Raw genomic sequence first — 16,228 nt, 5'->3', positions numbered from 1 at the left:
AAAAGAAACACACAAAAAAAACCCCACACATACACAAACCAAAGTGCAGTATTCACTGTCTAAGGCACAATAGTGCTGTAATAAGGTACTTTACAAGCTTCATTAAAAAGACTTTATTGGGGCTGGTGAGATGGCTCAGTGGGTAAGAGCACCCGACTGCTCTTCCGAAGGTCCGGAGTTCAAATCCTAGCAACCACATGATGGCTCACAACCATCTGTAACAAGATCTGATGCCCTCTTCTGGGGTGTCTGAAGACAGCTACAGTGAACTTACTTACATATAGTAAATAAATAAATCTTTAAAAAAAAAGACTTTATTAAAATATAATTCCTGCACTACAAATTAACTCATTTGAAGTACATAATTCAGTAATTTTAAGTATATTAAGAATTATGGCTCTCAACAATGAGAAAGATTTCATAAATCTCCCAAAAATGACTCATAGCTGTTAGCAATCACTCATTTCCCTGGTCCTATTAAACCTATTTCCCTTCTGCATACATACACACATACACATACACACAGGTATGTGCACATACATACACATATATACATGCACATACATACCTACACACACACCCCCCACCAGGCTTACCTCGAACTCAAGAGAACCACCTGCCTCAGCCTCCCAAGTGCTGGGATTAAAGGTGTGCACCACCACCACCCAGCTACAAATAGATTTATTTTAGCTATTTCATATGAATGAAATCTCAATATAAATAAGTCTTTTGCTGGTTTTCTCATACAGAACAACATTCTTTGGGTTCATCTATATTATAGCATGTAATGATACTTTCTGTCAAACAACATTTAACTTTTGAATATAATCTTCTATACATTTTATCTATATCAGTTGATGATTAATATGTGTTCTTCCTGTCCTTTGAATATAAGTAAGTTACTGTACATCAAGATTGTGTAAAGGCTTATATAGCAAAGATAGGCCAGGTAATGGTGGCACATGCCTTTATTCCCAGCATTCTGGAGGCAGAAGCTGGCAGATCTCTGAGTTTGAGGCCAGCCTAATTTACAAAGTGAGTTCCAGGACAGGCAGGCCTATATAGAGAAACCTTGCCTCAACCACCCCCCAATTAAAAGGAAAACCCAACCACAAAAATAGTCATCTTTACTGGGTAAATACCATTACTGAGGGCTTTCTTAAAATGGTGTAATTTAATAATTATTGACCACAAAAGTAAGTAAACATTGAAAAGTACAACTTTTCACAGATATTTGTTCTTTGTTGTTTTCTTTAGGGGGACAGTTTCACCAAATAGCACAAGCTTGCTTCTACATCAGCCTCCTGCATCAGCCTCCTGAGTGCTGGGACTGTAGGACTTGCCACCATATCCTGCTAAGAATTTAATCTTTGGAGACCTATACATTACTGACATGGTAGACAACATGGATAAGGGTGTATTTATTATGAAAGCAAAAGTTACATGACATCTTATTTCTATCAAAATAAAATATAAAAGATTTTAAATTATAGGTGTGTGACCATGCCAATATGCTCATCACAAGAGAACCAAGTCCCCTCTAACTTTCTGTAACTTTCTTTGTCTTGCCCACCTGGAGTCACGCTCAAGACTTAAGAGATCACTGTGGTTTTTTTGTTTTCTTTTTTGTTGTTGTTTTTTTGTTTTTTTGTTTTTTCAAAACAGGGTTTCTCTGTGTAGCCCTAGCTGTCCTGGAACTCACTTTGTAGACCAGGCTGGCCTCGATCTCAGAAATCCGCCTGCCTCTGCCTCCCGAGTGCTGGGATTAAAGGCGTGCGCTGCGGCCACCACCATCACCCAGCCAAGAGATCATTGTTAAACTTAAAAATCTGAACATTATCCTAAGTAGACTATGCTATGTCAGCCTTCAGGAACTATTGTAAACTGAGGAAAAGCTTTAAAATAACTCCAAATTAATCCTGTCATTGAACCAATGCTTATTACCTTACAGATAAGGAAGACCCCAAGAACCACGTCAACCTAGCATAAGATAGAGAGAGACAAGGGCCTGAGGCCATAGGACTGCCTTACTCTTTGGCTTCTAGTCTAGATCTTTTCATCTTACACCAAGAAGAGAAATACCCGGGAAACTACAGCAGCTCTTCCTATCTTCTACAATTTTAGGATACACTGAGAAGTGACAAAACTTCACAAGTTTTCCAGGAAGATGTATTAACCGGTTTTCTGTTCTCTAATTTCAAGAAACTCAGTATAAGGAAATAACATTTCTAAAGAAGCAGAGCTGCAGAATACATTCCACACATATTAATATGCTTCTGTAGTGGCACATGGCCAATTTCTAATCTTTATTTCATGCTCTAGAATTAAGAAAGTTACTTCTTTACTCACCAGGTCGTTTGCTTGATCTATTGTTAAAACATTGTTGTTTACTCTATTACCAACTTCAATATGTGCATCAGCTAATGATGATATAAACTGTTTACATTCATTCTGCATACGTGTGAACGGAACAGCAATTTCATCATAATACAAATGTTCTGAAAGGATATCAAGTAAACGCGGTTGCACAGCTAGGGTAACAGCTTTACACTCCTAAAATACAATAGATAACAAGATTTAGGGAAAATATAGAAACATAATGGTAGAGAGGTATAAACCTTCAGACAACCAAATGTTACATTGCCACTGATTTTGAATCTATAGTCTGTTATCTTGCAGAATAGTTAGTTACACAAAGGAAAAGTATTACATCAAAACTGCTCTGAAATTTTAATTTGAATGACTACAGGACATGCACATGTAACTACTATAATTCCATTTAATTTCAACCAAATTATTCTTAGTATACTCTGAATTTATTCAAAATATGTATATATAAATACAGCAGACATTTAAAAGTATATTACTATAAAAATCAATCAGAAAAATCTGGCATGCACTAAAAATGTTCAAAATTTGTTATTAGATATCTTTAACAATTCATCCACAGCTTCACATGCTGTATTGTAAAAATGGATATAATTTAAAAGCTACTTACCTGCCCCCAAATTTAACTAACCCTTCCCACTCTCTCTGGTTGTTGCCTGCCCCAACAACAGGGGCAATGGCCTCAGTGGTGAGCCATGAGGGGTTCTGTGGGATCTGGGTGATCAGCCTGGGCTTCACAGAGTAAATCCAGAGAAGCTCTGTGAGGGTCCAGAAACCGAACTGTCAACACTTGCTGCTGAGTCTGAGAGGCACAAAAACACAGCATCACTGCCTCTCCAGCACATGGTGTCCTGACAACAAAACAGACAAGCTTTGCTTCTTTCCAGAGGCAAAGCGGGATCTCGATTGCAATAAAGCATGGTTCAATTACTTTTAGACATCGCTTTGACAAACTGCTAAGAGGCAGTAACAAGCAACTCTCACAGCAAGTGCAGACAGTTAAATTTCCAGAATTCCAGTCAATGGAATAAACAGAACCAGCAGGAAGTTTCTTTGATTTACAGAAACAAGTCTTACACAAAATCGTACATCTTAGAGCAGCTTAAAGTTGAAAATAATAGACGGGAATTTGGAAGCAAAGATTTGAATTTAAATGTGTTGATTTCTTTTCCTTGCAACCAAAATTTCTCCCCTTGTTACTATCCATATAAATAGAACTCCAAAATACAAAGTACAGGCCGGAAGGCGGTGGCGCACGCCTTTAATCCCAGCACCGAGGAGGCAGGCTCAGGTGGATCTCTCTGATTTCGAGGCCAGCCTGGTCTACAGATCGAGTTCCAGAACAGTCAAGTCTATGCAGAGAAACCCTCTATAGACAGACAGACAGACAGACAGACAGACAGACAGACAGACAGACAGACAGACAAAAACCGGAGCACTGAAAAATGTGCTACCTCATAGTAACAACCAACTAGATATATACAGTCAGGATATGACTCTTTTTATAAACACTCTTTTTTCACACAGGGAGCTTTTGTAGTAGACTATAGGGGATGGACAAATACTAAATATGAACACAATTTAGTAGTCTTAGATATAAATGTAGTGCTAAAAAAAATCAAATTAAAAGTAAATGGAAAACAATGTTCAATATTATATGGAATACTTTCCCATATAAATTAAATTTTTAATAAAAGATTGTTTTTACTTTTGTGTTGTAAGTTATAAATAGTCCTAAATGCTAATGGAAATTGGTTTTACTAAATTTGCTTTTATTAAGAATATACCTTACCTTTTGTAAAGCAGCCCACTCACAGATTACTAACGCAACACTAATTCTCTGTAAAGCAGATTTGGAATTCAAATAGAAGAGCAGTAACTGGCCAAGGGAATCCGCTGGTTTAATTTCCTGGTTTACCATATTTACACTTGGATCACAAATATAGCAACAGAGTGCTCCTAACAACCTAAAAGAGAGGAAAGGGTCACATGCAGAAATTACCTGAGGCAAAACTTCTCCTGCTAAGGCTATATATTTCCTCATAAAAATCATAACTTTTCTTCCGTCTTACTTTCATGAATAGACAAGAGGTGGTTTGGTTTTGGTTTTGATACAGGGTCTGATACACCCCAGGTTGGCCTTCAAGTCTTTCTGTAGCTGAGGTTCACTCTGAACGACTCATCTCCCTGCCCTCAGCTCTCAGGTGCTATTCCAGGTGTCCGCCATACTGTTTACGTTGTGTCTGGAGTCAAGAGAACTCTGCCTGCTAGGCAAGCATTCTGAGTTACACCTCTAACCCAAAATTCTATTTTTAAAACTTCAGAAACTTAAAAATATTTACTTGCTTTAATTTTGCTTAGATAACTAATGTAGAGGAAAAATAACTGACACACCCATGAAGAAATCTTCTGGTTAAAGTTTAAAGCCATTAGTCAGAATCAGAATTTTCATTCTCTGATACTTGGCACTTGGTAAATACTCACTTAGCTGCCATCATCCTGGCCCTCATAACTACAAAATCTCTGGTCGCTGGGTCTTCCATGATGGTGTCTGCACCAGCAATATACTCCTGAAGCACTTCTTTATTCTGGATTTGACCTTGCCGTACCTTACCACCTGTTTTTTCCTAGAGAAAAATCTATAGTTAAACCAATAAAATTTAATTGGAAACAAAAAAGTATTATTAAAACTCCAGTAAAATGTAGTTGTTTTTATAAAATTTTACAAAAAGTAAAAAAATAATTACTTTATCAGAGACTGAAGAATTCCTAACTAAAGTTAATGAAGGCACTCTTAGAATAAAACAATAAATACAAGTTTCTTCAACATTTACTGTATTAGTAATAATGAGCTGAACACAGAAATACCACGTTTCTCTACCCTTACCTTGGCTCTAGCTTTTACTTCCAGCAGCATATTTAAATCAATAGGTAAGTGAGAAGGCTGCATCATTAGGCAAAGCCAAGCACTCATCCATGGGCATGCAGCTGCTACCAAATACTGAACTGACGCCTTGCTCAAAAGCTCCATCCAAACCTACAAAAGGAAAGGAGACTATGAAACAAACTTTTCTATTAAGTGCTAACAAAGTCTAAAATATCTTTTAGGGAAAATGAAATGGAAGGAGTAAGAAATAGCAATGAGATTCATTTGAAAAATCAACATAGAGGCTTACTTTTAAATACAAATTTTGTTCATGGATTTTATATACTACACAAAATAATGTAAAGGGAAATTTTTCGGTTTTGTTGTTGGGGGTTGGGGGGGCGCCTGGAGAGATGGTTCAGTGGTTAAGAGCACCGACTGCTCTTCCAAAGGTCCTGAGTTCAATTCCCATCAACCACATGGTGGCTCACAACCATCCTTAACAAGATCTGATGCCCTCTTCTGTAGTGTCTGAAGATAGCTACAGTGTACTTACATATAATAATAAATGAATCTTCTGTTTTTATATCTTTATGATAATTCTCTTTTTTAAGAGATTTATTTATTATTATACATACACTCTAGCTGTCTTCAGACGTGCCAGAAGAGGGCGTCAGATCTCATTATGGGTGGTTGTGAGCCACTATGTGGTTGCTGGGATTTGAACTCAGGACCTTCATTCAGAAGAACAGTCAGTGGTCTTACCTGCTGAGCTATCTTGCCAGCCCCTAAATAAATCTTTTAAAAAATATTAAAACAAACAAACAAACAAAAAAAGAACATGGGAGCCAAGATGCCTGCACAGTGAGTAAAGGCAGTTGCTGCCACACCTGACAATCTAAATTCAATCTCTAGAGCCCACATGGAAGGAGAGAACCGACTCCTAATAAGCTATCCCCTAACCTTCACACCCCATTCAAACCAGCACCGGCCCCCACAAAATATAACTTGTGGTTTGTTTTAGACTAAATTTATTTTTAATGTTTGTACTTTATGTGTGTTTTGCTGTAAGCACCACATGTATGCCTGGTGCCCATGAAGGCCAGAAGAAAGTGTCGTATTTGCCTAGAACTGGAGTTATAGAAAATGATGAGCTGCCATGTGGATGCAGGGAAGCAAATCTAGGTCCTCTGCAAGAGCAACAGTGCTCTTAACCACCAAGCCAATCTCCAATAAATAAATATAGAGTTTTTTAAAAAGGCATCTAGAAGCAGGTGTAAGGAGGATCTCTCTGAGTTCCAGGCCAGCCTATCAACAAAGTGAATTCCAGGATAGTCAGAGCTGTTACATAGAGAATCTACCCACGTCTTAAAAGAACAACAAAAGCAAAAAAGGAATGTAAGAGTTGGCCATGGGGCTGGAGAGACGGCTCAGTGGTTAAGAGCACTGACTGCTCTTCCTAGAGGTCCTGAATTCAAACTGCAACAACCACATGGTGGCTCACAACCATCTGTAATGGGGTCTGGTGCTCTTTTCTGGTGTGTCTAAAGAAAGCAATGGTGGTATACCCATATGTATAAAGTAAATAAATAAACCTTAAAAAAAAAAAAAAAGAGTTGGCCATGACAGGACACATCTATAAAGCACTCAAAAGACTGAAGCACAAGGGGCCAGCCTCGGATACCCAGGTAGATCTACTCAACAAACAAAAACCAATACAATATTTGACAAATCAAACTAATATAATCATTAGTTTATAACATATAAACATAAATGTTTATAAATTAAACATGCCACACCAGACATGCTCATACTATCTGCAAGGATGAAAGCAACAGAACCAGGAGTTTGGGGTCAATTCCAGCTTCACAACAAGCTCAAGCCTAGGTTATGTGAGACCTTGTCTTGAAGACACTGATACAGTGAAAACACACACACGCACACACACACACACACAAAAATTAAAAATAAAATATTATTAAAAATATTTTTAAAAAATTTAAAAGAACATTAGCTTAACAGGACATGTAACAAAAGAAAGAAACAAACATTACCAACCTGATTTTACTATTAAATCCCATGTGAAGTCTAGTTTTCTAGTTTATCCTGTAGATTACTAGATTCTTCAATGTTTTAGATGGCTTAATTCACTAAAAACACTCAATAGTATAGTAATTTTTTATTATAACTATAAATTTATTAGGAAGAGAAATAGATTAAAAATAATCTATAATAAATTAATAACAATTAATAATATAAAATTAATACAATAAATTAATAATCTATAATAATAAAGAGAAATAGAAGAGAGATAGATTCATCATATACCTTGTGAATAAGATCCAGAATTTCCTGGCTGCTTTCTAAAACACAAAACTGAAAAATGTGTCTCAGCATATCCGACAGGATAGGTATGAGCCAAGATGAAGAGTTCTGGAAACAAAAACAGATTCAGAGCTATGGCGTAGTTCCTGGAAGTTAGCTTACACGAATGCAAAGTCAAATAAGAACAAACACTGTCATAAAAAAGACTATATGCTTTATCAAAAAGATTCAACTGGTGATAAATTGTGATAAGATCAAATTGTAAATAAGTATTGCAGTTATTATTGTCATGGCTTGAAAATTACACAATCCTATAATCAAAGGGAAGTGGGGGGGGTTGGTTATGCGAATATCAAATTTTCCTCAAATAAATTAAAAGTACAAGACCAAGCTCTAAGCAGCAATGGCGTTACTTACATCATCATACATCACTGCTTTATTAGAAACTGGGAAAGGTTCAGATCACTGCTACTGCCAAAAGATCAAAGCCCTAATTCTACATACTCATCAATAATGCAAGGTATCAGAATAGTATTATTGATTTTTTCCCTTACTCTCAGCCCAATCACTGGCAATCTAAACAGTTACCTGTAGACACCAAAGTCCAACTCTAAAGGATATCTTCCCTGTATTTATAACAAGTAAAATGTGCTATGAACTATACTAGCTGTCTCTGGCTATCAATGCTGATGAATATATGTTGCAAGTAGTCAAATCAGCCAAGGGAGGAAAGAATACATGAGTAGAGCACAGAGGATACTTAGAGAACACTATTCTACATAATTGTGCATACATGACACAGATTTATCAAGCCCATAGGTTGTATGTATATCAAGCGTGATGATTGTGTATAACACCAAGGGTGAACCCTAAACTATCAACTTCAGTGGATGTAAGTCCACTAATAATCGTGAGTGCCTTATTTTTCCATATAGGGTGTTCACAGTGGGAGATGCTGTATACAGTATGAAATTAAGGTAATAGGAACACTGTACTTTAGCTTCAGTTTTTCTCTCAACTTAAAACTGTTCTAAAAAAATAGACATGGTGCTGCATGCCTTTAATCTCAGCACTCCTGAGGCAGAGGCAGGCAGATCTCTGTGTGTTTGAGGCCAGCCTGGTCCATATAGTGAGTTCCAGGACAGCCAGGGCTGTTAGAAGGACCTTGTCAAGGGTTGGGGAGGAGTGCATATAGTTAGTTCCAGGCTGGGGACATAGTTTGTGCTAGAATGCTTGCCTTACATGTGTGAATCCTGGGTTAAGTCCACAGTACTATGACAGAAAGACAACGTTTCATATATGTTACAACACTGAGATTATCACTATCACCTATTAGGATGGCCTACAGTGGAGCACTGATGATACTACACAAAGGCCAGATGTAGAGCATTTACTGTTGATGAAGAGGCAAGATGGTATATCTACTTTGAAAGACAACTTAGACGTTTCTTACAAAACTAACCATATTCTTTTTTTTTTAAAGATTTATTTATTTATTATATGTAAGTACACTGTAGCTCTCTTCAGACACACCAGAAAAGGGCATCAGATCTCATTACGGGTGGTTGTGAGCCACCATGTGGTTGCTGGGATTTGAACTTCGGACCTTCGGAAGAGCAGTCGGGTGCTCTTACCCACTGAGCCATCTCACCAGCCCACTAACCATATTCTTATAGTATCGTCTAGTATTTGGGCTCCTTAATATCTGCCCACAGAAAATAAAATATCCATCTACATAAAAACCTCTACTTTATTTTTTAATAAATCTTTTTTTTAAAATTTATTTATTATTATATGTTAATACACTGTAGCTGTCTTAAGATGCAACAGAAGAGTGCATCAGACCTCATTACACATAGTTATGAGCCACCATGTGGTTGCTGAGAATTGAACTCAGGACCTTTGGAAGAGCAGTCCATGCTCTTAACTGCTGAGCCATCTCTCCAGCCCCAAACCTCTACTTTATAAAAGCCTTATGTATATACTACCAAAACTTGAAGGTAGAAGCAGTGTCTTTCAATTGGTAAATGAATACATTAAAGTACAAGACAATAACAGTATACGACACCCTTAAAAATGAGCTATGGACAGAAAGTAAACTGACATGCTATTACAAAGTAATGACTAGGTCCCACAGTGGACGACACCAAGTTATTACAAATGCAAAACTATGCAGACAGTAAAAGACCAGTGATTATGAGAGGCCAGGAAAATGAACGATGAGAAGGACAAAAGTGACTTTCAGAGCATTGAAAGTAACTCTGTGATACTATAGTGGTAGATACATGTCTTTATACATTTGACAGTAACATATACTTTTTAAAAATCTTCCAGTTTCATGAGCAAAACAAAACAAAGTTGACAATCAGAAAAACTTAAACAATAGAGCCATCTTTACAATAATATACTGAGCTCTAGTGACATTTACACACCACATTACTGCCAATTACTGAAGGTGCCAGCTAGACATGTCAGGAATTGACACAAGAACATGGTGACAAGGCACGTAGGCAATTGGCTCACCTTCTCGCTCTGTACTTAAGCTTACTTCACATTTAAAAATTGGAAAGCAATCCATTTCTTTCTTTGTCAAATTTAGGTGAAAGCTGAAAGTCACTCAGACCCCCACATGAATCTCAGGTAAGCAGCTTACTGAGAGCCATGTAGTCTCTGAGAATTTGGGAGTTTAATTTTTGATCATCAGTTCTCTCATCTTCAAACTATAAATAGTAGCAGCTACCTCCTTTAGAGGGCTTGTAATATTTCTTAGCATAAAACAAAGCCCACTAATATCTCAGAGATTTGTTACTTTTTTTAAAAAGATTTATTTATTTATTTATTATATGTAAGTACACTGTAGCTGTCTTCAGACGCACCAGAAGAGGGCATCAGATCTCATTACAGGTGGTTGTGAGCCACCATGTGGTTGCTGGGATTTGAACTTCGGACCTTCGGAAGAGCAGTCGGGTGCTCTTACCCACTGAGCCATCTCACCAGCCCCGAGATTTGTTACTTTTAAGCATCATTTCTATATCACAGAATATAATATGATTTCTAATAATAAAGTATGGCAAAAGTATGTTTTACTCTCTATATAATTATTTATATACAATTAACATTTCCAGGGCTGGTGAGATGGCTCAGCGGGTAAGAGCACTGACTGCTCTTCTGAAGGTCATGAGTTCAAATCCCAGCAACCACATGGTGGCTCACAACCACCCGTAATGAGATCTGATGCCCTCTTCTGGTGGGTTTGAAGACAGCTACAGTGTACTTATGTATAATAATAAATAAATCTTTAAAAAAAAATTTCCAAAATCCTCTCTTTTGTATTACTTCACTTGATCCATAACTACAAGAAAGGCTGCAAAAAGATTTTAATTTAAAAAAAAAAAATGAGTATGGGTGTTCTGCCTGAATGTATGTCTATTTACTACTTTCGTGCCTGGTGCACACAGACACCAGAAGGTTGCTGGATCCCCTGAAGTGGAATTACAGGTGTTTGTGAGCCTCCACTTGGTGTCTGGGAGATCAACTCCAAGGCTCTGGAAGAGTCAATGCTTTTACTTGCTGAACTCTCTGGCTAGCTCCAGGGGTTTTGGTGTATGTGTTTGGGGAGGTGGGGAGGGAGGTTGAAATGTATTCTCTAAACAATTTGTTTTAATTTTTATGTGTGTAAGTGTTTTACCTACACATATGCACATCCATCATGTGCATGCTCTATGATGGAGTTAAAGAAAAAATGCTAGAAGTCAGGGCTTGTCTGAGATCTTTACATGGTTATAAGCTGAAGGTGTAGAGCAGCCATACAAGCCTTACCTGACTGTTCTTTACGTTTGTCTGTTCCCATGCTAAGCATCCTGACTAATAACCCAAGGCTAGCACAGGAGCAAACGCAAAAGCAGCAGACAAGAGAAGGGAGCTAAGTTTAAACTAATTGTAGGCTTTATTGTCACATCTAGTTATCTTGGAGCAAAATGTGCTCAGAACATTCCTAACTTTAGTATACTAAAGAGGCTGGTTACATGCATTGTACATTACATAACCCTTATAGACTCTAAAGAAACACTTAAAGGTTGTTTTTATGAATAGGTACATACATGGAATAAAAGACTATAAATAGCTTTTCAGAATGGCTTGCTGCCAAATGATTACAAAATTCACAAAATTTACAAAAAGCTTTACATTTCAAAACTGCAAGCAAGCAAAATTTTTTAAAAATTCAGGCAAGGGATCATGGAGTTTTCACAAAACTGTAAGTATAGTTTTAAGTAACTCCCAGGTAATCTATGAAGAATACAATTTTTAAATGACATCAAATGGAGATTACTCTGACAGTTTCTTGATGTTACTGGGAACATAAGATTTATAATAAAGTTTTCACTACATAGCTATTTTGTCCAAACAACAGTTTAGATTTAAAGGGGGTCACAGTGAGATAATTTATCAGGTAAATGTGCTTGATGATTAGAGTTGAATCCCTAGAATCCACCTGGCAAAAGGAAAGAGTCAACTCCTACAAGTTTCCCCCTGACCTTCCTGTGTGTGCCACGCCCACATACTTAAAACTAGATACATGAATGAATGAATATAAAACAAAAATCAAACTGCTGAGGAGACAGCTCAGTCAGCAAAATGTTTATCTTGAAAGCACCCAAACCAGTTTGATACCCAGAATCTACAATGAAAAAGAAGAAAGGCAGGGTGGAGTGGCGGGGGCTGGAGAGGCGGGAGAGAGGGTGGTCAGGGTGGGGAGATAGCACACACCTCTAAACCCTGCACTCAGGAGGCAGACAGGCAGGTCTGAGTTCTAGAACAGCCTGGTCTACAGAGTGAATTCCAGGGCAGCAAAAGCTACTCAGGGACACCCTGTCTCAACAGAAGAAAAGAAAAGGAAAAAGGGAAAAGTAAAAGGGAGAAGGGAGAAGGGAAAAGGGAAAAGAAAAAGAAGAGAGAGAGAGAGAGAGAGAGAGAGAGAGAGAGAGAGAGAGAGAGAGAGAGAGAGAGAGAGAGGAAGAGGAAGAGGAAGAGGAAGAGGAAGAGGAAGAGGAAGGAAATTAACAACAACAACAACAAAAAAACCAACCAACAACAACAACAACAACAACAACAAAACCTGGGGCTAGGAATGGGGAGATTGCTCAGTCAAGAATGGTCAAGAGCATTTGCTGTACTTTAAGAGGTCCCAGGTTCAGTTCCCACTGCCCACATCAAATGGTTCACAACCACTTGTAACTCGGTCCAGGGATCTTCTGGCCTCTGGAGCACCAGACACACACAGTGCACATAATAAACGTATGCAAGCATTCTGATCTTTTTGATATATAGCAAAAAAGGAAGCAATGATCTGGTCTGTCTTATAAAATTTACAAAAGCTTTGAGGTTACTATTTATCAGTTCTTACCTCGTCCTGTGTTGATAATAATGTAAAGAGAGTTTCCAATGCTGCTCTTCGAACTGAAGATATAGTGTGATGCAAAAATGGCCAGACACGTGGGACTAAAACTGTGAGTGACTGTTGAATACTAATGAAGAAGAAACAAATTAATCTTATTCATTCCCTCTTGAAACTCCATAGATACATTATCTAATATATGTTATATGGACCTACTCATGTTGACATGGCTTTTTAATGAATTAAAAATGATCCAATTTTCATGAGTATTCACTTACATTCTCAAAAATGTTATTATAATGTAAAGACAAAAAAATGTAACCAATAAAGGGTAGAGACTGAATATTACATTTCTCTATAGCACTAATGCCATAATTACACTCAGCAAGTTAGAACGTTCCAATATATCTGTCCTTTCCTTCCTAGGAAAATGGGATATATATCTTAGCTACACAATCAGGTTTGCATGACTGTTTTCCATTCGAGGGTTAACCTCAATGCATAGCTAATCCTAATTTATATTCATCTATAGGCCACCTCAAATTGCAAGAAACAAAGAGGCAATAGCAGTTTTGAACTTTGTTATCCCAGTTTAGCATTTACTCTATTAGGAAGACTCACGTTTCTTCCTTCTCAGGTAAGACTTTAAATGGAGGAAGATACAAAGCCAAATCTAGACTAACTTGAATCATAGTACTTCTGCCACATTCAGGAGCCATTTTTTAAAGGTACCCCCAAGTTAGGAGTAATTTGTAGGAAGCATCTGAACTATATCCTTCAACAGAAAACAGGCAGAAACCAAGCACAGAGAGTCCTGTCGCCTGCCTCCCTCCCTCCTCCCAGGAATTTCCCTCAATGCTATTTTCATCACCTGCAGGTAGAACTTCCTGTGTTTATTTCTTTAAGTTCATTTTTAAAGTTCCAATTTAAATACATGCACATACAAACATAAGAAATTCAGAATACATAAAACCATGACAATAAAGACTTGTTAATAGTGTAATTGTTCATGCACCACAAGACATGCTGCATTTCTTCTTGCATAAGCTGCAAAGTATCTGCTAATTGCCACACATATGAAACAATTTTTTTTTTTCTTTTTTGGCTTTTCAAGACAGGGTTTCTAAGTGTAGCCCTGGCTATCCTGGAACTTGCTCTGTAGACCAGGCTGGACTCAAAACTCACAGATCTGCCTGCCTCTGCCTCCAAGTGCCAGAATTAAAGGAGTGCGCCACCACTGCATAACTGAAGCAATTTTTCTAATCAGGCAATTTTGAAACAAAACGGATGGAAAACCACATTATTTCACATTGGATTATTAGGTATTTTATTACATTGCATAATTTTCTTACATTAAGTGTTTTTAAGTATTTCATTATTTTATGTATATGGATGTTCTGCCTGCGTGTATGTCCATGCATTAACATGCATGCAGTACACTGGATGCCCTGGAGCTAGAATTACAGATGGTCTTGAGCTGTCATTCCTGGCATCTGGATCCTTTGGAACAACAGCCAGTGCTCCTACCTGGTGAGAGCTCTTCAGCCATATATTATTTAGTTTTCTTGGTACCACCTACTAAGGTTGTCCACAGGTTAAATAAATCCATAGACTTTACTTTACTTCCTTTTTACATGAAGTTTTACTAGAACACATTCCTCTATACTGGCATTTTCATGGATACAGTAACACTGTGGAACAGTTTCATCAACAGCTGGCTTACAACCGCAAAATGTTCAGTATTTAGGTCTTCAATGAGATTTACTTAAACCTCTAGTTTGAAGCAATTTAAAACCCCTTTGACTTTCCAGCTTGGGAGAATTGCCACATGAACCCACTTAGTCCCTGTGTATTGTGTTAGTAATAGAAGCTGTCAAAGTGGGAAGCCCTACATATGACTGCCACTTCACTTGCTGCCTTCTGTAGGCACTCACTTGCTGTTCCTACTTGCATGCTGTTCTACCAGCCTAAATTCTCACTAAATAGTACTGGCTGGTAATAAATGAGCAATATGCTTTTCATATATGTTTGAATTTCACTGAAATACTCATTCATACAGCCAGAAGTTGCTTTGAAACCATAATCATAGGAACATTCACTGAATAACCTCAGTAGGCTAGAACTACAATTTCCTCATTCATTTACCAAGCTGTGTGACATTTCTTCTGCATCTTTGTAGATACTATTAATAGAAACAATAGCAGCATTCTGGCATGTCACTCAGATGAGACACTCCTGAGTCTCACACCAGTGTTAGCACTGAAAAGCAATAACAGTTTAAACACTGTTTCTGTTCACTGAATCCTGTTCTTAATATGTTATAGTTCATCATTACCTGTTATCTTCCTGACTAGTAATTTCTGAAATTAAGGACAAGAACTGAAAAAATAATCATTACACAGAAAAAATTCACAGAAAGGAAAAATCTTGCGAAATATAAAACCGATGTCAAATTTTAAAAATCTAAATTATGAGGTCAGCCCTGTACATAATATATAATGACTCATTTTAAAGTATCTATTTTAGAGCCACAAGGTAACAAACTATAAAGCTATAACCCAAGGAAAGAAAAATAACTCCTGTAGATTTTGTTATCTGTGTGTGCAATGCTGGTACTTTAGGCTTTGTTCATGTTAGGCGGACAATCTCCCACTAAGCTCTGACCCCAGCCCCTAAAGTTCCCTTTCTCTTTTTTTAAATTATGAGAGGCTCCAGGAAAGACATCAAGCAGTCAAGTCATGTGGGTGCTGGGAATCAAACTAGGGTCCTGTGCAAGAGCAATCCGTGCTCGTAACCACTCAGCCATCTCTCTAGCCCTGTCCCAAATGTACTAGTAACTAGAACAAAGAAGGACTAAAACGTCCCAAGAAAAAGTGCTGTGTTCAACTTACAGCACTGTTCTTTAAAGGTGCTAAACCAGTCTAAGTTTAATCACCTGGAAAGATATATAAAGGATTATTATTCTATACCTCTAATAAGAAATAATTACCTGCATTGCTGGACCTGAGGGTAAGTTAACATGGATGAAAGGAGAGTCATAATACTATTTGTTGAAGCTGTTAGATCATCTAATTCCAGAAGAGAATCCCATAAGGTATTTATAATGGAGGGTACCTGTAAGATCAGTTTTTAAGAAAGTTACTGATTTCACATAACAAATTTTATTAATCCTGTCAAATTAGATTCCAAGGGTCACTACGAGTCAATAGCATACATAATGAATTTGGACAATGTCAGCTTTAAGGAACATCAAG

The 16,228-nt window shown here is 37.5% G+C and overlaps 1 protein-coding gene across 4 annotated transcripts in view; it reads right to left on the bottom strand.

The window, feature by feature from the left end:
- The window catches only part of Btaf1 (B-TFIID TATA-box binding protein associated factor 1), an 87,979-nt gene that overhangs the window by 28,056 nt on the left and 43,695 nt on the right, over positions 1-16,228 (bottom strand). For 2 of the 4 annotated variants that reach the window (NM_001080706.1, XM_006526561.4), the window contains 7 exons: positions 15,964-16,088; positions 12,984-13,104; positions 7,583-7,687; positions 5,276-5,425; positions 4,873-5,015; positions 4,181-4,355; positions 2,350-2,553 (listed from right to left, as the gene is read on the bottom strand). In NM_001080706.1, the coding sequence (NP_001074175.1) occupies positions 2,350-2,553; positions 4,181-4,355; positions 4,873-5,015; positions 5,276-5,425; positions 7,583-7,687; positions 12,984-13,104; positions 15,964-16,088 (1,023 nt within the window). Of the gene's footprint in view, positions 1-2,349; positions 2,554-2,998; positions 3,672-4,180; positions 4,356-4,872; positions 5,016-5,275; positions 5,426-7,582; positions 7,688-12,983; positions 13,105-15,963; positions 16,089-16,228 lie in introns of those variants that run through there. The other 2 variants (XM_030250684.1, XM_017318039.2) reach the window with 2 other exon arrangements.

This window comes from Mus musculus, chromosome 19, assembly GCF_000001635.26.
Source record: "Mus musculus strain C57BL/6J chromosome 19, GRCm38.p6 C57BL/6J".
In the NCBI taxonomy this organism is placed as follows: domain Eukaryota; kingdom Metazoa; phylum Chordata; class Mammalia; order Rodentia; family Muridae; genus Mus; species Mus musculus.
Note: the sequence above shows the minus strand (reverse complement) of the source record. Positions and strands in the feature narration are given on the sequence as shown.